General features: G+C 46.8%; 1 protein-coding gene and 1 non-coding gene across 2 annotated transcripts; both read left to right on the top strand.

Moving 5' to 3' along the window:
• Positions 1-3,635: 3,635 nt before the first annotated feature.
• LOC127395213 (60S ribosomal protein L37-like) lies at positions 3,636-6,397 on the top strand. Its single transcript, XM_051641840.1, has 4 exons — positions 3,636-3,702; positions 4,446-4,581; positions 4,881-4,965; positions 6,286-6,397. Exons 1-4 carry the CDS (start codon positions 3,700-3,702, stop codon positions 6,353-6,355), a joined length of 294 nt encoding a protein of 97 aa, XP_051497800.1. The 5' UTR covers positions 3,636-3,699; the 3' UTR covers positions 6,356-6,397.
• LOC127395230 (small nucleolar RNA SNORD72) lies at positions 6,103-6,183 on the top strand. Its single transcript, XR_007891764.1, has one exon. It is a non-coding gene; the product is annotated as a small nucleolar RNA SNORD72 (small nucleolar RNA).
• Positions 6,398-27,491: the final 21,094 nt, after the last annotated feature.

Here is a 27,491-nt window from a genome sequence, read left to right as displayed (position 1 = left end):
TATTCCATTCCATATATCTATGTAAGCTCAGAGGAAGGTCAGAGATCACAGAAGACAACTTCCTTCCTGCTTCTTCTTCCCTTCTCTTCCATCCATGGCCAGCATCCGGGGAGGAGTCCGTCCATCCATCACCGTCAACCCCTAGGCTTGAGCTCTCCTGACCCTCATAACTCTTCATTTTCTCCGGCGGCAGTCCAGAATTTTTCGGGACTGTTTGCAAATAAGGAGAGTGCTGTGGAAGCTGCTGGGGGTGGGGGGAGGCAAGAGGCTTTTGCACATATCTGAACAAATTTGTATATAATTGTATATATTTTCTTTTATCATTAGTGTTTAATTAAAGCTGTGTCGTTTAGTTTTCAATCCAGCCAAGTCTCTCTCTCTTCTCTCTCTCCTTCCCTACCTGGGTGGGAGGGGGAGGGGATCGAGAGCATTGTTCTCGAACCTGAGTCAAACAGTGACAACACCAAACCTCTGCAAAATAAATGCCACTAAGGTTATTTGGTGCTCATACCCACCTTCTTCTGTATTGTTTAGCCAGCCATGATTTTGGTCTCCCTGTCCCTGAGCTGGACTTATCTGTAAGGTTGCTCTGCTTTAGTTGTGGGAGCAAATGGAAGTGGGCAGTTCTCCTCTTCCCCAGCAAAGTGCCAGGGCAGAGGAAGGAGGTCAGGAAGGTCTATGGCCTTGGATGGGATCAGCTTGAAGCAGAGGTGATCGCTCCTCCACAAACATGTACACCCTAGAGCTGTTGGCAAGCTCATTATATGCCACAAAGTAATACATATTCATCCATGCTGTTGCATATACATTAGGTGTCTGAGGATAGGGAGGGGTTATTACAATTAGTTCTGGGAAATCATTATCATAGTTGCCACCCCAAACTCCTCCTTGCTGCGTCTGCGCAGTGTCTCCTGGGGGTCGCGGGCAGGGGTCTTTGAGATGAAGGGTTGTATGTCTTCCTCGCTGTGCACTTTTCACCTCTGGCGTTCCTTTCCTTAAAATTGGTCGAATCTGGTTTATCTGCCAAGGTCTGCACAATGTTTCTGTTTTCTCAGCAAGCTCCTGTTTAAACATCCCCTCACACAATACCCTCACTTACATTCCAAGCCTTATCTAAGCTAAACTATGCCATCCTATTTACTCCTTATGTGCTAGTCCCCTTTATCAGAGGGACTTGTACCCCAGAGGGATGGAAGAAAAAAAATGGATGGACATGTCCAGTGTTGCATTTTGCTTCAGTTTTTCAACCCCAACCAGATCTGACAGACTTGCAGAACATGGTGTTAGGGGATATAGAAAGGCACCCACCTCCATAGTATTCAATAAACCATGTTCTAGATGCATAATAGAATCACAGTGTTCGCTGGCATGAAAAAGTTTTTCCTATCACTGGACCTGGCCGGACAAAAAGTGCTGTGCAGAAGCTGCAATGGGACACAGGCTGCAGTGACAGACTGCTGTTTCCTACATCAAAAAGACAGTCCTGAAATCCAGATGTTTCGCCTTCTAAATAGTTTGGACTGCTTCCTATGCATCAAAACAGAAGGGTGAATTAGCCAGTGCTGAATGTAGGCTGGTGCATTCAGCAGCTGCCAGTACATGAGTCTGTGGGTTTTGACGAGGCTGCAGTTCACTACTGGCAGTGAACTCTATCCTCACCCGTGACCTGCATGTGGCCTAAGAGCTTCTACAACAGGGTGACACGCTTATTGGATGAGGGAAGAGCTGTGGATGTTGTCTACCTTGATTTTAGCAAGGCCTTTGACAAGGTTTCCCACAGCATTCTCCTGGAGAAGTTGGCTGCTCGTGGCTTCGATGCGCACACGCTTTGCTGGATAAAAAACTGATTGGACAGCCGGGTCCAAAGAGTTGTGTTCAATGGAGTTAAATCCAGTTGGCGGTTGGTCATGAGTGGTGTTCCCCAGGGCTCAGTGCTGGGGCCGCTCCTGTTTAACATCTTTATTGATGACTTGGATGAAGGGATAGAGTGCACCCTCAGTAAGTTTGCAGATGACACTAAGCTGGGTGGAAGCATCGATCTGCTTGAGGGCAGGGAGGCTCTGCAGAGGGATCTGGACAAGCTTGACTGATGGGCCAAGGCAAATGGCATGAGTTTCAATAAGGCCAAATGTCAGGTCCTGCACTTTGGCCACAACCCCCAGCAGCTCTACAGGCTTGGGGAGGAGTGGCTGGAGAGCTGCCCAGCAGAGAGGGACCTGGGGGTGCTGATTGACAGCCGGCTGAACATGAGCTGGCAGTGTGCCCAGGTGGCCAAGAAGGCCAATGGCATCCTGGCCTGCATCAGGAATAGTGTGACCAGCAGGATCAGGGAGGTGATCCTGCCCCTATACTCGGCCTTGGTGAGGCTGCACCTCAAGTACTGTGTGCAGTTTTGGGCGCCGCGGTATAAGACAGACATTGAGGTGCTGGAGAGGGTGCAGAGAAGGGAAACTAAGCTGATTAGGGGTCTTGAGAACCAGCCTCATGAGGAGAGGCTGAGGCAGCTGGGGCTGATCAGCCTGGAGGCTAAGGGGAGACCTCATTGCTCTCTACAACAACCTGAAAGGAGGTTGTAGTGAGGCATGTGTTGGCCTCTTCTCCTTGGTGACCAGCAATAGGACAAGAGGAAATAAGGTCAAGCTGCACCAGGGGAGATTCAGGCTGGATATTAGAAAAAATTTATTCACAGAAAGAGTGGTAAGGCATTGGAACAGGCTGCCCAGGGAGGTGGTGGAAGCACCTGACTTTGTGACAAGTAGGTGTTGAACCAGTGATAAGATAAACACACATTTCAAGTTCTCTCTGTACATGTTATTTCCCCAAAATTAACTCTTCTAAGATAAAATTGCCCATAGATTGTGAGTCTATTGAAGATGCATGGTAGGCTAGCATGTGAGAATGTAAACATTGCATCTGAATAAAACACAATTTTGCATTAATGTTGATCATAGTGATGCTTCAAACTGCAGGCAGACTGTCATGTGGCATGGGGGGGGACATGGACAAGCAGTAAGTGGCTGTCTATTTTTTAAGGCAGCTCACTTTGAAAATATGTATTACAGCAAAGAATACCCTGTCCCTGAATGTCGAAATAGGGCCAGGACTTGATTCTGCAGCCTGAAGTGGAGCTGTAGGTACCTGTGAATAGCAGCATAGGTGCTACTGCAGAGAAGACGCGTTAGAGTTAAAATTATGTGCCAGTAAGACAACTTAGGTGTGTTAAATATTTTCTTGACCAGGTAGACATATTTCCATGTAGATACTCATTAATCATTATCTCCAGGACCAGTCACACCATGGCCTAGGACACATTGCGATTCCCTAATAAGCACCAGTTTTGGGGTGGCATCACCAGGGACAACCAGGCTTTTGGGGCCCCAGAGGGTCTCACTCGGGACCCCAGTCTCTCCCAGCAGGCCGGACCTGGCAGAAAAGGTCCACCACACGGAGGGGACTCCTGATCACAACCTGGGGCGGGGCCGGGCCGGGCCGGGCCGGGCCGGGCCAGGCCAAGCCAAGCCAAGGAGAGCACTTGTTCTCTGCCGCGCGGGGGCTCCCTCAGCCGGGCCGCCGGGCCACCGGACCGGACGCCTCTTCCGCGCTCTACCGGACATTCCCGGCGTGCCCCCGGAAGCGCTTGCCGGGTTATAGCGGAAGTGGGGCGGGTCCTGGTCTTTTTGGTGCTGACGCCTGGAGAAGATGGTGAGTGCTAGGGCCTGGGTGTGGGGTATCTATCCCCATCTGCCGTTGTGCAGGGTCCTGAGGAGCCTGGGGCGGCCCTGCGCCCTGCTGTGACTGGGCTCGGGGGCAGGAAGGCGCTGCGGGGCATGAGCTTGAGGGCCTGGTGGTGAGTGCCGCTGCTGGCCTGGGGTGGGGAGCGGGGCGTCTCGTCCTGGGCGGGGAGGCCGTGGTTGGGTGTGGATCTGTTCTGCCGCCTGGGCGCCTCTGGGGTCTCCTTCAGGGTTTCATTCGGGCTGGCTGCGGCCCTGGCCGGGCTGGCGCTCTCCCTGGGGATGAAGCAGCCTTTCAGGTAACGTACCAAAGAGAACGTTTGGTCACCAAAGCCCATTGTGGTGAGCGTGCGGCTGACTTGCGTTAAATAAATAAATTTTCTCAGGAAAAGAAACAGTTTACTGTTTAATATTGATGAATTTGCGGGAGACGAGAAGAGAATTGGTGATATCCCCTCGGTGGCTTTGCTTTATTTCAGCATTGGGTGGGGGGATAGGAATGGCAAAGAGAGGTGTAAGGGACTGATTTCTAAAAATGGAGGATACCCGTAGGCGAAACTGAGATGGTGTTTTAGAGTTCACTGTGCCTCTGACATGTTCATTGGACTGTGAATTGTGCATGGTTTTTAGAGGAGCTTAATTATGCTTTGAGTTACGTGACTTTTAAGTAGTAGTGATGTTAACAACGTGCAACGTCTTGAAATGTTTTTTCAGACGAAGGGTACATCATCATTTGGTAAACGACGAAATAAGACACACACTTTGTGTCGTCGATGTGGGTCCAAGGCATACCATCTGCAGAAATCTACCTGTGGGAAATGTGGTTATCCTGCAAAGCGTAAGAGAAAGTGTAAGTAACATATTTGAATTTAAAAGTTTGTGTTTCAGTGTTTCTTCAGTAGTCTGGCTTTTTTCCAACTAAGGAAGAATACTGTGTCATCTTGAAGTGTCACCTTGCAAAAGCATCAAGCTTTTTTTAAAACTAGCTCTCATTTAACTATTTCAGCTGACACGTACAGTATTGCTGCATAGAAAATAAATTTATATTTTTTTCTTTTGCTTCTGTCAAATTGAATAGTTGTGCTATGGAAACGTACTGTGCGACTAGTTATTTGGTGCAGATGAGTAACAGTAACTTCTGTGTTCCAGATAACTGGAGTGTAAAGGCCAAAAGACGCAACACCACTGGTACTGGTCGCATGAGGCATCTGAAAAGGGTCCACCGTCGATTCAGGTATGACATTTTATTACAAACTAGTGTGATGTGAGATCTTGCATGGATTTCACTGAATTATAAAATTTGTTATTCAAAGTTAATGCTCATATTTAGTACACTGAATGTAGTATGGTCTTTCTATTTAAATATAGTGTGAAAATAAATGACACCTTGTATCTTCAAAATGCTGCCAATTATAAAAAGCTCACTTGTTAATACACATAGGATATATAGCAAGCTATGATGCTTCTGTTAATGTAGGTAGTACAGAACAGAGGTTATTGTAATAAAATGCCCACATTTGAAAAGGTATGCTTTGTGTAGCATTGCCTGTATTTGTGAGTCAGTGAAATTGCTGGTTGCAGAAGTGTGGGGTTTTGTAAGAGGCAATTCTTAAAATGCATTCCAATCCCCCTTTGCCCACAAAAGAAACTTCAGGGTTGAAATACTTCAGTAGTCACTCTTTTTGGAGTTAAGTTAGCAGTAAGTAACTGTAACATCAGATTCTCGGTTACAGGTTTCTAAAATGTGTTATAAAGCTTTGAGTTGTACTTATGAGGTACTGTACTGTTAAACTCATTAAGAATTTACTTTGTATGACCTCCGTGTTCTAAAATGGAGCTCTGTAACTTCTGGCCTAATACACCAGAAAGCTGGATGAAAAACACCAAGCAATTCAAGAGTCTTTGCCTAAAAATGTAGATTGAATTTAATAGTGAAAAGTAGGGAGTCTTTTAAGTCCTGGACCTAGGTATGGTCAAGGGATTATTCATCTTGGGTTTTTTGGTGAGAGCAGTTTTTCCTAGCAGCAGCCAGAAAAACCTTAATGATGTGCAACTGCAGCCTTATTTCCATCGAGTGTTGCTGAAGTAGAAGTGTCATATTCAAAAGCAACCTTGGAGCTGACTCTTCTGTCATGCCTGTTTCAATCTCTTGTTGGAGGGAAGCATAGAGGGTTTCTGTAAGAAATTGACTTGCACTTCATTGCTAACAAATATGAAATCTTTTGCTGAGTTGCTTAGTAGGAACATAAAAGAGTGCCTTTAGTGGGTGTGCTGCATCTATCTTGCAGTATTTACTGGGTTACTGAAATCTTCCTGTCTGAAGGAGTCAAATTTACTTCAGCAGGAGAGAACCATACTGCTTATTCCAAGCAGCTTGTCAATGATGTTTCTTAGTAAAAATGTCTGAATGTATGAATTCCTTAGTGACTTCAGTGCATTACTGAAAGAAGCTGAAAAAAAGCTGGTGAACTTGATCTAAAACTTTACTTGCTAGAAAATAACCTGGAGCAAAAACTACTCTCTTAAAAAGTGGTAACCATATTTCTACTTGTAGGAATGGATTCCGTGAGGGAACCATGCCGAAGCCCAAGAGAGCAGCTGTTGCAGCCTCCAGTTCATTGTAAAGACTCATCTATTTGTTAAAATAAATGGTCTTATCCAGAAAATGTCACCTTTTCTACATGTTTTACTTCAATGAAATATAGGATTCCTGAAAATACATATATTTACACACACAAATTCTTGATGGTATGCGCTGAAGCATTTAATTAAAAGTAATCCTTTAATTGACTTTTTATTTGATAGTACCTTCACCTTGAAAAGGACCGTTATCTCTTTGCTGAACTTAAAAAGTGTCTTGTGTGTGTTATTCCATTTCTTTTGCAGGTAAGTTCTTTTGAATATCAGCACTATGGATTGAGTTTCACTGTGCCTTAGTATGGAGAGTCAGAATGTATCTCAAAGATATTAACTTGCATAATGGCTCTAAGTGCTTTACTGGGAGAGAATAGTTTAAGATGAATTCCCAGTCTTGGCCACTGTTATGTGCCTCTGAAAGGCCTGCAAAAGTATTGCCTATTCAGTGGGTCATTGCTTCTTGGGTGTGGGAAACTATTATTTTCTTCCCCACATAAGTCTAAACAAAATGCCTTTTAAGCCAGCAAAGGCCTCTCCTGATTATGCCCAGCTAACGGACTAAAACAGACTTGCTTCTCAAGGACAACTGAACCCAAAACAACGGATGTGGTACGGGACAGAAAGGATGGGCGACAAGTCATCCTGTGCTCCTGGTAGTCACCACCCTAACTTGGGGCTCATGGATGCTAATTGGCTCTGGACAGTGACACTGACTGGGCAGGTGGGTCACTGGGGTATAAAAGGCAGCGAGTGCAGCAGGTGGGCCCTTCCCTCCTCCCTGAGGCCTGTTCGGATGCTTTCTGCATGGGACACCCCCCCTGCTATGGACACTGGTGCTGGGGCCCTGCCTGCCCCGGGTTGAGCCTGGGCATTAGTGGTGAGCGTGCCGGGGTCCTGAGCCCTGGGGTCGGGGCCGGAACTCCCCCGTGTTGCTGCTGGTTGCCAGGGAAACGAACTGCTGCTGCACCCGCTGCCGAGCCATGAGAGGTTGCCCCTCCGACAACAGGGACTGCTGACCCTGCCGTCCTGCCTGGCGAAAAGGGGCCACCAACTGCCGCTGCCGCTGGGAAAGGAGCCGTCGGGGACAAGCCGACGGAGGGTAACATAACTGCACGCTCGGGCACTCATACTCCCACACACAGCGCGACCTCTTAAGGAGGACTGATGTCAGGCTTCCTCCCTCCTCCCTTTGATCCTTAACCCTCTCCCTTAAAAGCACAGTACCTTTTGCATTACCTCCCTAAAGGACACTTTCTTACTGTGTGTGTATATATATCCCTGGTAGCCATTCACATTTGCATTTTCCCTAAACATCATCCCTCAGTTTGTGTTAACCCTTAATAAACCGATTAATTTGTGGAGTAAACATAGGTCTTAGAAGCAATTTGTGAGTGTGGTGGGGGTGTGCACTCTAACTACCACCCTAAAATACGGTCCCGCAGTGGCCGTTCCTCTGTGAGAGGCGAGCGCCACGTGTGAGCCCTTGGTCTTATTCAAAAACCCCTCCACATTGGGGGGGGGGGGGGAAGTCGCAAAAGCATCCTGACAGCCGGTAGCCCCCCAATATCGGCTCGTGATATTGGGTAAAAAAACTTGCAAGTCTGGAGGGTGTATGCTCCCAGACATGAAGGGAATAGAGACCTGCTGTAGTTGAGACAAGTTACCCAAATGTGCTGGGAAGGTCAGTGTGGAAAGTTGACACACAAATAGGTCAGAGGTAATTATGCTAGGTGGTAGTGTGATAGAGAAGTCAGTGTCTTGGGGGTACATATGAATCATAGAATCATTTAGCTTAGAAAAGACCTTTAAAGATCAAGTCCAACTGTAAACCTAACAATACCAAGTCCACTGCTAAACTGTCCCTAAGCACCACATTTACATGTATTTTAAATGCCTCCAGGTATGGTGATTCAATCACTGCCCTGGACAGACTGTTCCAGTGCCTGACAACACTTTTGGTGAAGAAATTTTTCCTAATATCCAATCTAAACCTCCCCTGGCACAACTTGAGACCATTTCCTCTTGTCCTATCACTTGTTAATTGAGAGAAGAGACCAACACCCACCTTGCAACAACCTCCCTTCAGGCAGTTGTAGAGAGCAAAAAGGTCTCCCCTCAGCCTCCTTTTTTCCAGGCTAAACATCCCCCATTCTCTCAGATGCTCCTCATAAGACGAGCTCTAGACCCTTCACCAGCTTCCTTGCCCTTCACCAGCTTCCTTGCCATGGAGACACGCTCCAGTGTCTCTATGTCCTTGTAATGAGAGGCCCAAAACTGAACACAGGATTTGAGATGTGGCCTTACCAGTGTACAGAGGGACAATTGCTTCCCCAGTCCTGCTGGCCACTATATTTCTGAATACAAGTCAGGATGCTGTTGGCCTTCATGGCCACCTGGGCATGCTGCTAGCTCATATTCAGCCAGCTGTTGACCAACACCCCCAGGTCCTTTTCCTCTAGGTAGCTTTCCAGCCACTCTGCCCCAAGCCTGTAGTGTTGCCTGGGGTTGTTGTGACCCAAGTGCAGGACCTGACAGAGACTTGTGGAATCTCATACAATTGGCCTCAGCCCATTGATCCAGCCTGTTCAGATCCCTCTGTAGAGCCATTCTGCCATCAGATAGGTCAGTGCCCCCCCAATTTAGTGTAATCTGCAAACTTACTGAGGGTGCACTCTATCCCCTTGTCCAGGTGTGGGGAATGGTCCATCTTCTCTCCCCCCACATAAGACTAAACAAAATGCCTTTCAAGCCAGCAAAGCAAGAGTGGCATCTTTTTGCTGATTTAGCCCCTTGCTCTACCAGATAAGTCCACAACTAGAAAAGAGCATAAGGGTTATGATAACTGGCAGAAAAATGGACAATAGGTTAAAGACTGCCTCTGACAGAGTACGTACCTGGCCAATGCTAATTGGCTAATTTGAACAGTGGTACTTTACTCGAACAGTGATTTCTGATCTATAAAAGAGAGCAAGTTCTGCAGGCCCGTGGCTCTCTGCCTGCCCGGGAGGAGACCCTGCTGCAGAATCAGAAGCCGCCTGGAACGCCACCACCGCTGTCCGGAGAAGCCGAGAGGGAAGGGGGGGCTGCCCCCATATCCTCTGCCCGGAGAAGCCGGGGGGGAGTCACCTATATCCGCTCCGCGGGGAGCTGGCCTGCTCCCGAGGGACTGTTGCCCGCCGGAGCCTGCCTGGCCGGAGTCTGCCCGGCCGGAGTCTGCCCGAGCCTAACACCGGAGCCAAACCAGACTGGAGCCCGCAGCTGTCTGCCCGGTCCGCGCCTGCCGCTCTGCCCCGGGATTGGAGCCTGCCGCGACTCACGGAGGAGTCGTATCTGCCTGCCTGCCTGCTGCTGGGGAGTCACCCCTGTTACCGGGAAGCCGGCCCCCCCCACGGACCTCCTGCTGAGCCCTGCCAGCCGCATCCCAGGAACCACGTGCTACGGAAGGAGGGTAAACGCACACACACATACACACACTCTAACTTTCCTGCCGGGCTCAACTCCTACCCTTTTACACCACTGATTCCACACCTCTCCCTCGGAGTGTACATTTAATAAGACCATAGTACCTTTGAATTATTTTCCTTATATATACCTAGTCTGCCTCTCCTAAACCTTGGTCCCTTAGTTTTGTATTAACCCTTAATAAACCAGTTGATTTGTAATCTAAACATTGGTCTCAGTAACAATTTGTGAGTGTGGTAAGGAGGGGTATTCTGAAATGCTCTAAAATACAGTCCCACAGTGGCCGTTCCTCTGAGAGGCCAACGCCACGTGTGAGCCCTCGGGTTCATTCACAAAGCATTGGGGGGGAATGTCGCAGAAGCATCCTGACAGCCAGTAGCCCCCCTAGCATCAGCTCGCGACACCAGGTATTAAACAGAATTGGCCCCAACGCTGAGCCATGGGGAACACCACGTGACCAGCTGCCAACTGGTTTTAACTCTATTCACCACAACTCTTTGGGCCCAGCCATCCAGCCAGTTTTTTACCCAGCAAAGAGTATGTCCATCTAAACCATGAGTAGGCAGTTTCTTCAGGAGAATGCTGTGGGGGACAGTGTCAAAGGCTTTACTTAAGTCCAGGTAGACAACATCCACAGCCTTTCCCTTGTCCAATAGTCGGGTCATCAGGTCATAGAAGGAGATCAGGTTAGTCAAGCAGGACCTGCTTTTCATAAACCCATGCTGACTGGGCCTGATCACCTGGTTGTCCTGCATGTGACACATGGTGACATTCAAGATGATCTGCTCCATAACCTTCCCTGGCAGAAAGGTCAGACCAACAGGCCTGTAGTTCCCTGCATCCTCCTTTTTGGCCCTTCTTATAGATGGGGGTCACATTTGCCAATCTCCAGTCTATTGGGACCTCCCCAGTTACCCAGGACTACTGGTAAATGATGCAAAGTGGCTTGGCGAGCACTTCTGCCCGCTCCCTTAATACCCTTGGGTGTATCCCATCTGGCCCCATAGGCTTGTGTATGTCTAAGTGGTGCAGCAGGTCACTAACCATCTCCTCTTGGATTGTGGGGGCTTCAAAATGCTCCCTATCCCTGTCTTCCAGCTCAGGGGAGAGGGTAATCAGAGAAGAACTCGTCCTACTACTAAAGACTGAGGTAAAGAAAGCATTAAGTACCTCAGCCTTCGCCTCATCCTTGATCACGGTTTCCTCCTGGTTCCAGTAAAGGATAGAGGTTCTCCTTAGTCCTCCTTTTGTTGCTAATACATTTGTAGAAGCATGACAGCTGCAGCCAGCATGATTTCAAGTTGGGCTTTGGCCCTTTTGATTCTCTCCCTGCATAGCCTCACAACATAGAATCATAGAATCATAGGGGTTGGAAGGGACCTCTGAAGATCATCGAGTCCAACCCCCCTGCTGCAGCAGGAACACCTAGGGCGGATCACACAGGAACATATCCAGACAGGTCTTGAAAGTCTCCAGAGAAGGAGACTCCACAACCTCCCTGGGCAGCCTGTTCCAGTGCTCCGTCACCCTCACAGTAGAGAAGTTTTTCCTCATGTTGAGGCAGAACTTCCTGTGTTGTAGCTTGGCGCCATTTCCCCATGTCCTATCACAGGGCACCACTGAAAAGAGACTGGCCCATTCTTCACATCCACCCTTCAGATATTTATAGACATTAATAAGGTCTCCTTTTAATCTCTTAGCCTTTCCTCATATGACCGATGTTCCAGTCCCTTAATCATCCTTGTAGCCTTTGTAGTCATCCTGAGTGGTGTGATAAATGTTTGTCGTGCCAATGAACAGGCCCAAACAGATCCTTCAGCGAAGCACAGGTTATTTACACTCTTGCAAGAATGGGTGACCTAAACAAGTAGGCACACCCATAGGAAGGTGAATAACGGTTTATATTCCCTATTCCCGACGCAAAGTTCCCTCCCGTTTCCCCACTGGCTGGGTAGTCCAGGGTTTACAGCCTATCCGACGCTTCAAATTATCCTATAAGTTTCCTGCCCCTGTTTACACATTCCATTCTAACAGTTTACTTTTTATCTTTTAAGGTATAATTTTGACCTTTCTTGCCCCCTTGGCTGTCTTCCCAATCACCAAAATGATCTATACCTATTGGTGTCATCCTGCCCCGAGGAGCAAGATAGAAGTGGCTTTGTTTGGCCTTATCTTGGCCATAAATCCTGCTCCGTGTTTGGATCCCCCAGATGGAGCCCAATTAAGTCCCTCAGTTTCTTGGACCGTAAACCACTCCCGGTGTCCTTGGAATGTGCAGATATCTCACTTCTCTCTTAAACAAACTATTATATTCCTAACACTAGGGTATATATAAAAAAAAACCAAACCAAACAACATGCTTCTAACAGTAGGATGTGAAAAGAACACTAAATCCAACACTATGCTTCTAACACTAGGACGCAAAAACAACACTACATTTCATTTCTAACAATTCCCCCTTCTTTTATTTACCCTACTGTTGCTTTTTGCATTATCTCAAGTTGTTCTGTAAGATGCCTCTAGTTCGGACATGATTACACATCTCTCTTCAGGGGAGAGGCAGTCTGGATGTTGCTCATCTAATAATAGCATTGTGTCAGCGTATGAAGGTGGCTTTAGAGGCATTTGCTTTGATAAAGCAGTTTCAATGAGACGTTGAACAAGACCTCGTATGCATGGAATTATGCAGCATCCTATTGCAATCATTACTCCTGTCATAATTCAGGATGCTAAAATAGAAATTACCATCCCCTTCCATTTCCCAAACCAGGACTCTAACCATCCAGTGAGTGAGCTATCTATTCCCGAATTTTCTGCTAATTCATCTGCTAGAGTAGTGAGTCCTTGCAGTGCCTTAGTTATTGTACCATCAGGGGCAGTATTATTTGGGATAAAAGTACAGCACTTATTCCCTAGCATTACACATACACCCCCCTTTTCAGCCAGTATCATGTCTAATGCTATTCTATTTTCCCATGCCATCCTGCTGGTGGCATCCAGTTGTTCTGCAATTCCTTTGACTGCATCCCTCGTATAGTTGATAAACCTTTGTTGATTATAATAAATATAATTTATCCAGTCCACATTTTTGTTGACTGTTACCCACCAGAACAGGAAGGATTCAAATCCTGCAGCTATCTGATTTCTAGCTTTGTGCTCATCAGGAACTCCCCTGGGAACCCCAATAGCATCAATGTAAATCCTATCATCAAATGATATCCCTAGACCTCTTTTTGTTCTTTCTCTCCCAACATGAGGCTCTTTTACATATGCCAGGGTGAATGGAATGGCCAATTGAATAAGAGCACAGGTACCTTTCCAATTGTAAGGGAGCACAGACCTTAGAATTTTTCCTCCACAATACCACCACAGATCTGCCCTGGGGACATTCATAGCTGAGTAGTTTCCTGCTTTGTCACCAGTCACATTCAGTGACTCAATACACATCTCCAAATCTCCGAGATACCTGGCAGCATTCACATCCTGTCGCGAGAGACAAGCTGTATGGTTACCGGGCACTACAGAGAAAGCAGGAGGCACTCTGAGGTCTTTGATCTGTACAGCAGGAAAAAGCAGCGATAGAGACTTGCAAGCCTCATCACCCCATGCAGTTGTGTCTTGGTATAAAGCAATCATGCATTTCATTCCCTGTGGGTCTTTGCTCCACCCCAATGGAAAAGGAACTATCTGTGTCGTAGGCCTCCCTGAGGCACAAGCATACACTGTATATTTGACCCATTCTACCCAGGCATTTGTATCTCCATATCCAGTTTCAATTTAAAAGGTTTGCTTTATATCCTTGACCTCTGTCAAGGTTACTACTTTTGGATTGTTTGGTGGATTCCAGGTTTTTATTTTAGGAAAAACAGTAGGACGTGCTGTTTCCAATTCAAGCTCTATTCCCTCACCACTATTCTAAACCTTCCCACTGGATCAGTACCAGTTATCTCAACTCCAAGCCCATACGTGCGATTAACTTCTTTGTCAACTTTTGTAAGACTGATGATTACAGGATTACACTGTAGATGCTGACAGCTGGGATCAGATGTTCCTTTAAACATCCTGAGTTGTTTTTTTAGAGGGTTTCCCTGACTATGAGGGGCTGTCCATCCCTGAGCAGCAGTTGTGAACCATACACTAGACCATTGTCCACATGGCTTGCCTACTGCTACACCACTTTCAGGACACAAATATTTATCCACATGTCTCCACTGCCTCTGGGATTCTAAGGGTCCACAATTCAATATCTGGCATGCATCAAACACTATGGTTTGGGGAGTGCTCTTCTCAGTTACATTTATCCACAATTTGACTGGATAGCTCTGATGTACTATAACACTTGTGCCTAGAAACCCCTGGATGTTCCACAGACAACAACTCACTATTATGACGCTTCTCCTCATTTTCACTAAAATGTTCTCTTCTCCTTTTATGCCCACAGAACCTATGTTTTTCCACACAACAGATAAACATTAACCCAATAACTATAATAACCACAATTGCTACAAACACTACTGTGGGAGGCGACGGGAGAAATGCAACCGACCATGATGAGTGATCAGCAAGTCTCGTTTATTGACTCCAATCAGGCAGTATTTATGCTCTCGATAATGAAGCTCATACATAGTGCAAAGCTAAGCTCACCATTGGCTAACTGTTAATGTTAACCACGCCTTTGATTACATTATTGTAGTTAGTGTTCCCAGGCTAGCTTTCTCAATCTCATGCCCAAGTTCCCTCTACCATATCTTGTTATTGTATAGCAGTTTTTGTGCTCAAGGACATGCTGTCCTAGTTTCTTGCAAAACTCCCTTTTCTCAGCACTTGCAATTAACCAGCTGTGTCATGTCTACGTGACCTTTCTCACGCAGCCAGTCTTCTGCAAGACTCTCCACATTTCCCGTTTTCTTTTTCGAGTATTAGATTAGCCTGACTAAGGCTTGACTTAACATGCGATTAATCATTTTCTGTAAGCAGCTTAGTATACATGGTAATATTAACAAGGCTAACAAAATTATTCCAACAGTAATTAAGGCATATTGTATGATTCCTCTTAGCCAAGGGCCTAAACCTAGACCTTTGAGCCAGCTGTCAAGGCCTAGACCTGTGTCTTGTTGTAAACGGTTGGTAAGCTGTTGGACTTTTAAGAACTGGGCATGGATTGACACCGAGTGATCAGAGAGGTTCATACAGCACATTCCTTCAAAGTCTTCACAGCCGTGTCCTTGCGCTAACAATAAAAAATCTATAGCTGCCCGATTTTGCAGCGTAGTGTGGCACACCGAGTCTACATCTAACAATAATTGTGAAAGAGCGACAGAAGTCATCTAAAGGCACATCTACTAAACATGTAGAGAAAGGGTTACCTGGCGAGGACAAAGATAGGCATATTGCCTCTTGACCTGTTTTGTTGGCTAGAGTGACCCATATGTTTTCTTTTAGTTGAGCTGGGACCCATACGGCAACTCCTGAAACAACAAGAACACCTATAATTGTTAAAACAAAAGTCCTCATTGTCTTCTGGCGTCCCTACGCCAGGCGTTGTTCTGTAACAGGTTCCTGTGGTGGTGGACTGAGCGCATCGACAGCATCCAACACTGGCTTAGTCCATCTTGCTGGGACCCAAAGTGGACCTGTTGGGGTGGAAACACAAAGATACCCTCGACCCCAATATAAGACCCTTGCTGGCTCCTGCCATTGACCTGTTTTGGGGTCTCTGTATCTAACCCTCACATTTTGCTCCTTTTGTCCTGTTAGAGGGACATGATGCTTGATGGCAGCAGGTTCTTTATTTTCTCCAAAAACACAGAGAAAGTTTAGCACAAAGAGACATTTTAGCAACCTTCCCTGAAGATCTTTCGTGTCAGAGAACTTCTTTAGATATCTCTTCAAAGTGCCATTGGCTCTTTCTACAATTGCTTGCCCTGTTGGAGAGTTGGGGATACCTGTGATATGTCTGATCCCCCATGACTGCAGAAATTCTCTAACCCTTTTGCTAGAGTAGGCTGGGCCATTATCTGTTTTTATCAGCTGTGGTGTTCCCATTACCGCAAAACAGCTACTGAGGTGCCTTTCCACATGTATGGCCTTCTCCCCAGCCTGAGCGGTGGCCCATATAAAGTGACTATAGGTATCTATAGTTACACGCACATATTTTAACCTCCCAAACTCGCCCACATGCGTGACATCCATCTGCCAGTTCTCGTTGGCTTTCAAGCCTCGAGGGTTAACTCCCAAACCTAAACCACAACCTCCATTATGGTGACTACAAACTGGACATGACCTGACTATGGCCTTGGCTTCCTCATAAGAGATTTTAAATTCCTTCTGTAACCCCTTGGCATTCTGATGAAACATAGAATGTGCTTCTCTGGCCAATGTTTGTTGTGGTAAAGGTGTTCCTTGTAACACTGACACTAGTTTGTCTGCTCTTGAGTTACCTTCTCCTAATCCTACATCCCATTTATGACTCTGTGGGAAACTGTTCTTTTCTTCCCCACATAAGTCTAAACAAAATGTCTTTTAAGCCAGCGAAGGCCTCTCCTGATTATCCCCAGCGAACGAACGAAAACAGACTTGCTTCTCAAGGACAACTGAACCCAAAACAACAGCTGTGGCCCGGGACAGAAAGGATGGGCGACAAGCCATCCTGTGCCCCTGGCAGTCACCGCCTTAAAGTGGGGCTCATGGACGCTCATTGGCTCTGGACAGTGACACTGACTGGACCGGTGGGTCAGGGGGTATAAAAGGTGGCGAGGGCAGCAGGTGGGCCCTTCCCTCCTCCCTGAGGCCCGTTCGGACGCTTTCTGCCTGGGACACCCCCCTGCTGCGGACACTGGTGCTGGGACCCTGCCTGCCTGCCTGCCCCGGGTCCAGCCTGAGCCTCAGCGCCGAGCGTGCCGGGGTCCCGAGCCCTGGGGTCGGGGCCGGAGCCCCCTCCCCGTGTTGCTGCCGCCGGAGAGGAAACCAACGGGCGCTGCACCCGCTGCCGAGAGGCTGCCCCTCCGATCCCACGGACCTGCCGTCCTGCCTTCCGGCCACCGACTGACACTGGTCGCCGGAGGGTAACATCACCTCACACACACACACACACACACACACACACACACACACATATTCCTTTCCTCATACTTGCACACACAGCGCGACCTCTTAAGGAGGACCGGCGTCGGGTTTCCTTCCCTCCTCCCTCCTCCCTTTGGTCCTTAATCCTCTCCCTTAAAAGCACCTTTGCATTGCCTCCCTAAAGGACACTTTCTCACCACATACATATTGATATCCCTGGTAGCCATTCACACCTGCATTGTCCCTAAACATCATCCCTCGGTTTGTGTTAACCCTTAATAAACCTATTAGCTTGTGGAGTAAATCTTGGCTTTAGAGGCAATTTCTGAGCATGGTGGGGTGGGGGGGCTTTCTAGCTACCACCCGGAAATACGGTCCCGCGGCGGCCGTTGCTCCGTGAGAGGCAGCGCCGCGTGTGACCCTCGGGCTCATTCACAAACCCCTTCCACATTGAGAGGGGGGAGTCGCAAAAGTATCCTGACAGCCGGTAGCCCCCCGGTACCGGCTTGCGACATCTGGTGTCAGAAGTGGGATAACGGGGGTCGTTAGAAGCCCCCCACGCTCTGAAATTGCTTAACTAGTAAAAAAAAAAACAAAACAAAACACTAATTAATTAATTAATTAATTAAATAAAAGAAAAAGGCTACCAAGGGGGATATAGGTGATGCAGATGCTGTAAGTGCTGGTGCAGAAAAGGCAGAAAATGAGATTAGTGAGGAAAGCACTGAAGTTCAGGAGGTGCCATTTTCATCTCCCTCTAGTTTTGAGGAGGAATTGCAGAAATGTGCATTTGTGCGTCCCTTCTGGGAGCACCTTAAGAGGCGCGGGTACGCTATACAGAGGGAGCAGTACAAAGTGATTTACGATGCCTACATGGGGGGAGACCTCAGTAGACTCGCAAATTACATCATGACTTTGGAAGATGGTACTCCTCTGTCTAAAGAGCTTAAAAAGGAGATTAAGAAACATGGGCTTGATTTCATCAGTGCCCGAAATTTCTTTATCCTGGCCATGGTGGTGCAGCAAGCAAAGGAGGGATTACAGCAAAGAACTGAAGGGTTACAGCGAGAGAATAAAGAGTTGCAGCAAAAACCCGAAGAGTTGCAGCAAGAGATTGAATGGTTGCAGCAAGAGATTGAAGGGTTGCAGCAAGAGAATATAAAGTTGCAGCAAAGAATTGAAGGGTTGCAGCGAGAAATTGAAGGGTTAAGAAAGCAGGGAAAGGAGAGAACTGGTGCCACCCTGTCTCACTTAGGTGATAAATGTGGGGAACTTGCTAATTTCGAGGATTCCTCAGGTTCTGGTAGTCAGGATACTGAGGTCTTGGATGACTTTAACACACTAAAGAAATGTAAGCCTGTAAACTCTGAGCAATCAGATAGGAAAAGTGTGAGTTTTCATTTCGGGACAGAAAAGCAGCACCCGATTTTGGAATCAAAGCCACAGCCGCAAGAGCAGCAAGCCCCCGCACAGCTGCAGCCCCCCCTCTCCAGGGAGCAGGAGGAGGGACTAAGGGCAGACTTTAGGATATTACACGAGGCAGTTAAGGACTTCATGACACATAACACTCAAAGAATTAGCAGTTTGGAGATAAATGTCCATAAAGTTTCCACGATTATGGACAATAGGTTTAGTGATTTGGAGATGGATATTCACCATAGCATTCGAAGGATTGGCGAATTGGAGAAATATGTCCACCGACTTCCCATAAATAGGGACAAAGTCCCAACTAATTTACCTTCTCGCTATACCGGTTCTGAGGATGAGGAGGAGGAGAGAATAGAGCATAAACAACTGCGCCCGGTTATGAGAACGACTTTTGCTCTTGATGAAGATACTGGTAGGAAGAAAGATAAGGTAGTCAAGGAAATAGCTTACACACCATTAGAATTGGCACAAATTAGAAAACAATACAGCAGGCGCCCATCTGAGACAGAAGCTGAATATGTAATGAGAGTGTCCCTCACAGGAGGAGACGAGATCAGATTAAGTGAACAAGAAGCTAGAGGGTTCTGGGGATCTGGAATTATTCTAACGACTGGAGAAGGGGGACACCCCTGGTCCCTAACCCAGCGAGCAGCTTTCTTTGTTGGCTCGACTGATCCCCTTAGCAGAGGAGAGCCGAGGACCCTGCGGGGGGGCTATTCTAACATTTTGGACAATGTCCAAAAGGCTGCTGCAATTCAAATGATTTATGACCATGATTTAGTACCAGATCAAGAAAGTCCTATGAATCTTCGAGTGAAACCAGACAGAATGAAGGCCTTAATCAGGGGGCTCCCTCTGTTACTTAAAGAGGCAGCCGTGAAAATCAAACTTAGAATCGAAAAAGGAGATCTGCGAGGATTTACATGGTCTGATTTGGCCAAAGAATTGATAAAATACGGCAAGGAATATGAGGATACATCTGATTCTGAAGATGTTCCCAAGCCTTCTGCAGCCAGACAAAGGATTCGACCCTCCTATGCTGATGTGGCTGCCAGGCCACCCCGGGATCCTCCTAAGCAGCGGGAGAAATCACGGGGTGACTGGACAGTCGTGGATAGATCTAAAAACAACAGAAAGCCAAACAGCACCCATAAAAGCCAGTACCCTGAAAACAAAAGTGCTTCATCTCCAGGTGATGACAAAGGGCCCTACGCTAAGCTTAAGGAGGAAGCCAGGCATAAAGGTATCCCATCGAAGCTTTTGTCTCAGGATTATTCTTATCAGCTTCTGAAAGACCTGGTAGAAAGTTGGCCTACACGGCCCAGCTCAAGGTCTAATTCAAGAGAGAGATCCAGGGAAAAACCCAACAAGTCGGGAAACTAAATAGCCCTCCTTCTGCCAAGAGAAAGAAATCAAAAAGAAAGAAAAAGAGACGGGGGGGGGAGAGGAAAACCAAAATTTTGACACAGGAAATGAAAATGATCAACAGGAAAATGACAAACAATCAGGCCCTAAAGCTCCCAACCCTCCAAAAGATTGGCAGAATGTACTACGATTAGTTCAAAACAAAAATGGGGACTTGGAGCTTACTTGTGCCGTTGGGCCAAGACGCTATCCTGTAACATTTGTGGTGGACACAGGAGCACAGATCTGCACGCTAAAAGCTGATGTAGCTGAACAATGTGGTATTAAACCAGCTAAAAAGCCAATATATGTAAGTGGAGCATTTGGTAACTCTGCTTTACAAAAAACAGCTAAAGTCACTTTAAATCTACCAGGAGAGGAAGAACCGATTCGGACTGAAATGATTGTGGGTGACATTCCTTACAATTTGTTAGGAATGGATGTTCTCTTGGGCCGAGCGTGGAGAGATGAGAACGGTCGCTACTGGAATTTTGGCACACCCACACTAAAGCTGAGGTTGCTACAACGTGCTCCCCGTCTGCCACAAAGCAGGATCACAAATATTAAACAGTATTCCATTCCTGTTGCTGCTAAGGAAGGCATCAAAGAAGTCATTTCTGATCTAAAACAAAAGGGCATTATTGTGCCCTGTCATTCACCATTTAACTCCCCAATTTGGCCTGTAAGAAAACCCAATGGTAAATGGAGAATGACAGTCGACTACAGGAAATTGAATGCCAATACAGGTGCACTCACCGCTGCTGTACCTAACATTGCTGATCTGGTGTTAGAGATCCAGGAAGCAGCACACCCAGTGCTGGCCTCCCTGGACATAAAGGATATGTTCTTCCAAATCCCTATTGATCCTGAGGACCAGAAGTATTTTGCCTTCACTTGGGATGGGGTGCAGTACACTTTCACAAGGTTGCCCCAGGGATATAAACACTCACCCACACTAGCTCATCACGCGCTTGCGTGTGAACTGGAAAACATTCCAGAAATCAGAAATAATTCCAAGGTAAAAATCTATCAATACATAGATGATGTGCTGGTAGGGGGCCAGAGTGAGGGGGAGGTAAAAGCAGTTTATGATGCTATCATCAAGCATCTCACCGATATGCAAATAGAAATCGCTGAAGAGAAAAAGCAACCTCCATCCCAAGAGGCACTCCTTATGTGAATAACAGAAAAAGGGTGCTGCCTTAACCTGATGGCTTTCTGTAGTTGCATAAAAAGTGCATGCAACCTTTTGTTTTGGACTTCCCTAATATAAGCTTCCTCTATTCGTTCACACACCCCCGCTACATATAGGGAGTCCGTGACAATATTAAGGGGCCCTTTTAGGTTCAACATCGCCCACACCACCGCTAGCAGTTCCATTGTTTGTAAAGAATCCATGTCGGTGGCTGGGAGTAGCTGCTGTCGCCAAGCTTCTCCTTCTTGCCAGGTCACCGCCGCTGATCTGGATTTTCGTCCGGCATCGGTGTAGGCCGTCACTGCATTCTCTAGCGGTGTTAAAGATCTCTTTGGACGTTGCATCCAGCCCCACTGTCCAACCCAACTCAGCGGTATACTGGGAATCTTGTCCATGGCGATCACACAGCTGGCCCCCAATACTGCGTCCTGTAGCTCCATGCTATTGCGTAGATACCACGTCAAGGTGTCTTTCGGCATAGGTATCCATATCTGCTCTGGCTCCACTCCTGTGACTTGCAGCGCTCGTTTCTTGGGCCGTAAACCAACTTCTTGTTGATCTTTCTACAAACCACACATCCTTCACAAATTTGCTTAGCTATTGTATAAATTCCAATGCACCCATATTTTCGTAGCACCAGGTCACACATGGCTTGTTGTCCCCAATGGCTTCCTTGATGCAGAACAGCTAATATTTCCCTCATGGTTTGTTTGTTTAACATTTCTCTACTGTCTGGGAGTAACCATTTTCCATTCTGTTCTGTTGCCCCCAGTTCCTTGATAGCCTCTTTTTCTTCAAAAATTGGAATTGTCTTTGGAGCTGGCACCTCAGGAAGGAAACAATTCATTGTTATTACTTCTGATTGTAGGGCTGCTTCTCGAGCAGTTTCATCTGCCAGCCTGTTCCCTCTAGCTTGTGGGGAGTTTCCTTTCTGGTGCCCATTAACATGCACTACTGCTACTTCTTCTGGCAGCATCAGATTCTGCAGCACTTGCTGAATAAGTTCTCCGTGGGCCAACTCCTTTCCTTTACTGTTTACCAGTCCTTGCTCCTCCCAGATTTTCCCAAAGGTATGCACTACTCCAAAGGCATATCTTGAATCAGTGTAAATTGTTCCTTCCTTGCCTTCTAGCATCAGTAGTGCTTGGTTGAGAGCATATAATTCACATGTTTGGGCTGACCATCCATTAGGTAATCACCCCATTTCTTTGACTTCACTGCTTACCCCTTCTACAATAGCATACCTATTGCGCTGCTTTCCCTGAATTATTCTTGAAGATCCATCTATAAACAGCTGAAGTCCCGCATGCAAAGGTATATCCTTAAGATCTGGTCGGACCTTGGTTTGGTATTCTATTAGGTCCAAGTAACTGTGTTCTAAATCTGAGTTTTCATTATCACCCTTCCATAGAAAGGAGGCAGGGTTCAGGCATGATTGTTTTTAAAGTTAAATAATCCTTTTCCATCAATGTAATCTCATATTTCAGGATCCTAGAGTCTGTCAGCCACCTACCAGCCTTCTGAGTCAGAATTGTTTTTACTTGATGTGGTGTGCTTATAGTCAATTTTCCCCCAAAAGTTAATTTCCTGCTTTCTTCTACCAAAAGGGCAGTTGCTGCCACTGCCTGCACACACTCTGGCCAACCCCGGGATACTGGATCTAAAAGTTTAGACAGATAAGCCACCGGCTGCCGCTTCCCCCCCCCCCCATTCTTGGGTGAGAACTCCCAAAGCTGCTCCTTTATCCACCGCGGCAAACAGACAAATGGGTTTATCTAAGGATGGCAGAGCCAAGACAGGGGCAGTTATTAGACTCTGTTTCAGTTCTTTGATTAGTTTTGTTTCATCATCAGTCCAAATAAGAACATCAGGCTCCTCTTCTAGTAATTTGAGATATAAACCTTTTGTCTGTTGTGCATAGGCTTCAATCCACAGGCGGCAATATCCAATTAGACCTAGAAATTTTCTCAATTCCTTTTTTGTCCAGGGAAGTGGCAGACTTATGATTCCCTGGATCCTTTCAGGATTAGTTCTCCGCTTTCCTCATGAAATAAGGTGTCCCAAATATTTAACCTCTTCCTCCACATATTGGAGTTTTGTCTTTGAGACTCATAGGCCCTGAAAAGTGAATCTGTGGCTTGTTTTATTTCTTGCCGTTCCCTTCTTGAAAGAAGATCATCTACATACTGCAACAATAAAACCCCCTGAGGTGGTTCAAAATGTTCCAAAACTTGTTCCAGCACTTGCCCAAATAAAGTAGGGGACTCTGTAAACCCTTGGGGTATAACTGTCCACCTAAGCTGCTGTTTACGTCCTGTCTGAGGATCTTCCCATTCAAAAGCAAACAGGTCCCGGCTTTCTGGATCTAATGGGCAAGCCCAGAAAGCATCTTTGAGGTCTATAACACTAAACCATTGGTGTTCATGTGGTATTTTACTCATCAATGTATAAGGGTTTGGGACCACAGGATGCCGGACTTTAACAATTTCATTAATTTTCCTCAGGTCTTGCACCAGTCTGTAAGATCCATCAGACTTCAGTATTGGTAGGATAGGTGTATTAAAAGGAGACATGTAGGGTTCCAATAGCCCATCTTTGAGCAAGGTTTTAATTACTGGCTGAAGACCCTTTTTTCCTTCAATAGAGATGGGATATTGCTTTTGCCTCACCACCTCATTTGCCTTTTGTAATGCAATTTTCAAAGGGGTTATGTTCAAACCTCCTCTATTACCATCTCTGACCCACACCATGGGATCTATTCCAGCCTCATCTTGTTCCGTTAACACACTCATAGAAATAACCATACATTCTGAGTGAGTTCTGATTTGCAAGCCCAATTGTATAATCATGTCCCTGCCCAATAGGTTACCACCTGCCTCGGGAACATACAGCAACTGTCCCTGGGCTTTTCTATTCCCAATTTTAAACGTTGTAGGTTCAAATGTAGAAACTCCAAACCTTTCTCCCTCTATTCCTGCAACAAACGCTAGTTGACAGGTTAATTTTAGCCCAGGAGGAACATAGTTTAAAGAAGTTCTGCTTGCTCCTGTATCCACCAAGATTATTACCTCTTCTTCCTGGGGTCCCACCTTTATATTTATCAAGGGCTCTGGGTGGGACTGAGAGAACCCCTGACCCCATCACTCCTGAGTTTCAAGATCCATCACTGACATCACCCTCCCTTCTCTCTTCAAGTCTGGGCACTGCTTTTTAAAATGCCCCAGCTTGCCACAGTTATAACATCCAGCTGAAGGAAGGTTACCAGACAATCCTTGCCCTGATAATCTCCTACTTTGTTCTGCACTTCTCACTCTCATTCTCCGTTCTCTCTTCCCTTGGCTCTGTTTCCACTCTCTCTTTCTCTCTTGCACCATGGGTTCGAGTCTCTGCTTCACAACCTGGTACAAACCATCATTTTAACATTCTGTTTCTGTTTATCTTCCTCCTGATTCACATACACTCTCTGTGCTTCTCTCAATAACTCCTCGAGCAGTTTCTACTTTCTGTACCTTCTTTTGAATGTCTGGCCATGCCTTAGTAACAAAATGTACTTTTAACAAACCCTGGGCCACCGGATCCTCAGGGTTCATCCCCGAATATTTCCTCATCTGATCCCGTAACCTTTGTAAAAAATCTGATGGGGACTCATCCTTCCCTTGCTGGAGTTCAAATGCCTTAATAAAATTTTGGGATCTCGGGGCAGCCTCTTTAATTCCCTGTATTATTAGTTCCCTCAAGTCCATATTATTCCGGTGTACAGGGTTATTATTATCCCAATTGGGATCCACATTGGGGAATTTCTGCTCTGCTGGAACTACCCCTTGCCCGGGGGGGTTCCTCCTTTCCCATTCCTGCAGAGCCACCTGTCTAATCATTCCCTGTTCTTCTCCACTAAACAGAATATTCATGATGGACATTAATTCTGCCCAGGAATAATAATTAGGACCCAAAAATTGATCTAATTGTTCAGATAAGCCGACAGGGTCCTCAATCAATGATTTCATTTTCTTTTTAAACTTGCGCACCTCAGTGCTTCTCAGCGGGGCACTGACATATCCCACCTGTCCGGAGCCAAGAGGTACTTCCTGGAAAGGAAACCTAACTTCCACTGAGCTTGCCCGTCAGTGGTTGCCCCCTTGTATGGGAAAACTCTCCAAATCTCTTTTACATTGTTCCAATTCTCTTCTCAATTTTGGAAAATTTGTCAAAGGGGAAGCACTCACAGCTTTCTTCTAAGTGCTGTCACAGTGCTCAGGGTCCTGTAAAGGAGGAGAGGAATTCACAGGAGTTGGTGAAGTAGGGGGAGGATTTACAACACTCTCCTGGTGCTCAGGGTTGTGAGGGGGTGAAAGAGGGTTAACAGGTCCGTCCTGGGGACTCGGGTTTTGTGCAGGGTTGTAAGGAGGAGGTAAACATTTTAAAGGGTCCCAGGGTTGAGACTCCTCCTGGTCTTCCCCATTATCTGCTTTCATTGCAAATATACACTCTGTAATACATGAAGGGGGTCTTGAAGTGGGTCTCATCCAGCACAGAGCATACTCACACTCCTCCAAAGAAAAAGGAATTTTTGCATTCACATAGAAATTCAAATCCTGGCACAGCCAGATATTATCCGACCCATACTTCGGCCAAAATACGTGCCGCCCCTGTATGGGTTCCCGTGTCCAGATAAACACACAATAGTTTATCATCTTCTTCTTATCCTTCCCTTTGGTACTTGACATGTCTTCCCAGTACTTCAGCATCCTCCCTAAAGGACTGTCTGGAAGAATTGCTCCTGAGGATATTCCCTTATCCTCCCTAGGCCTAGCGCTTTTATTTCCCATTCCCGAGACTCTCCTTGCACTCTTTTGCTCTCGCTTCGTCCTTCTCCGGCTGTTTTCCTCGCGGAAGAACAGAAGCGCGAAGTTGGACTCTGCACTCGCTTCGTACTAATGTACGTCTCACTCACACACACACAAGAGTCTTGAACCACCAGGACGATACTTAACAGTCAGTTTTCTCACTCTGGCCCCGACCACCAAGGCAATACACTTAACAGTCAATTTTCTCACCTTGGTCCGTGCACAGAGTTTGCCTGGTCAATATCAGTGCGCCTACTTTCTTTTATCCTTTATTCCCCCCTTTGTGGTTTGTGGGATCTGTTTATAACTGGTCTTGGGTCTTGGTCGGTCTCCCTGGAGCCAGCGCTGCTGATCCACGGAACTGCTGAAATCAACGGGGTGCACACCTTTCTATTCTTTGGAGACGATGACTCCCTGGATGACGACTTCGGATCCTGGACGAGCCCCCAAATTTGTGAGAAACGTTTGTTGTGACAATGAATAGGCCCAAACAGATCCTTCAGCGAAGCACAGGTTATTTACACTCTTGCAAGAATGGGTGACCTAAACAAGTAGGCACACCCATAGGAAGGTGAATAACGGTTTATATTCCCTATTCCCGACGCAAAGTTCCCTCCCGTTTCCCCACTGGCTGGGTAGTCCAGGGTTTACAGCCTATCCGACGCTTCAAATTATCCTATAAGTTTCCTGCCCCTGTTTACACATTCCATTCTAACAGTTTACTTTTTATCTTTTAAGGTATAATTTTGACCTTTCTTGCCCCCTTGGCTGTCTTCCCAATCACCAAAATGATCTATACCTATTGGTGTCATCCTGCCCCGAGGAGCAAGATAGAAGTGGCTTTGTTTGGCCTTATCTTGGCCATAAATCCTGCTCCGTGTTTGGATCCCCCAGATGGAGCCCAATTAAGTCCCTCAGTTTCTTGGACCGTAAACCACTCCCGGTGTCCTTGGAATGTGCAGATATCTCACTTCTCTCTTAAACAAACTATTATATTCCTAACACTAGGGTATATATAAAAAAAACCAAACCAAACAACATGCTTCTAACAGTAGGATGTGAAAAGAACACTAAATCCAACACTATGCTTCTAACACTAGGATGCAAAAACAACACTACATTTCATTTCTAACAGCAGTTCCCCTCCGGCGGCTGGCTTGGGGGGGTGGGGTGGGTGCAGTTCCCAGCGGCTTCTACCCTAGTGGCAGTGGTAGAGGTGGCGGCGGCAGTGGGTGGTCCCCCCTCTCAGTAGGCAGCGGCAGCTCCTCTCTTTGGCAGGCAGCCACGGCAGCGGCTCCCCCTTGGCAGGGTCCCCAAGTCCGTGATTTCGGGGGGGGGCAGCCTCCTCACGGCTTGGGCTGTTCCCCCTCAGCGGCAGCGGCTTGGTTTCCCCGGCAGCAAAACGAGGAAGGACTGATGGCTGCTGGAAGGACTCGGTGTTCCAAGTGTCAGAACCCCGGTGTGCTCACTGCCACGACTTAGGCTCGATTCCTGGGACAGGCAGGTAGGTTAGCAGGCCCGGCAGAGTCCCGGTGCCTGGCTCCCCAGCAGGTCAAGTCCGATGAGCAGCAAGGGGGTGTCCCACGCAAGAAGCGTCTGAGCAGGCCACTCTCTCGCCTGCTAAACCCATCACCTTTTTATACCCCAGTGAACCCCTGTCCAGTCAGTGTCACCACCGCAATGCATGAACATACTGATGTCCAGAGCCAATTAGCATCCATGAGC

Source organism: Apus apus, chromosome W (genome assembly GCF_020740795.1).
Source record: "Apus apus isolate bApuApu2 chromosome W, bApuApu2.pri.cur, whole genome shotgun sequence".
NCBI lineage: Eukaryota > Metazoa > Chordata > Aves > Apodiformes > Apodidae > Apus > Apus apus.
The sequence above is the reverse complement of the archived record's forward strand: the minus strand, read 5'-3'. Positions and strand labels throughout refer to the sequence as shown.

Excerpts from the sequence above, each read along its gene's own strand:
- LOC127395213 (XM_051641840.1), top strand. Across the intron at positions 4,582-4,880 it reads TGCAAAGCGTAAGAGAAAGT|ATAACTGGAGTGTAAAGGCC; the intron begins GTAAGTAACATA and ends TCTGTGTTCCAG. Across the intron at positions 4,966-6,285 it reads AGGGTCCACCGTCGATTCAG|GAATGGATTCCGTGAGGGAA; the intron begins GTATGACATTTT and ends TTCTACTTGTAG.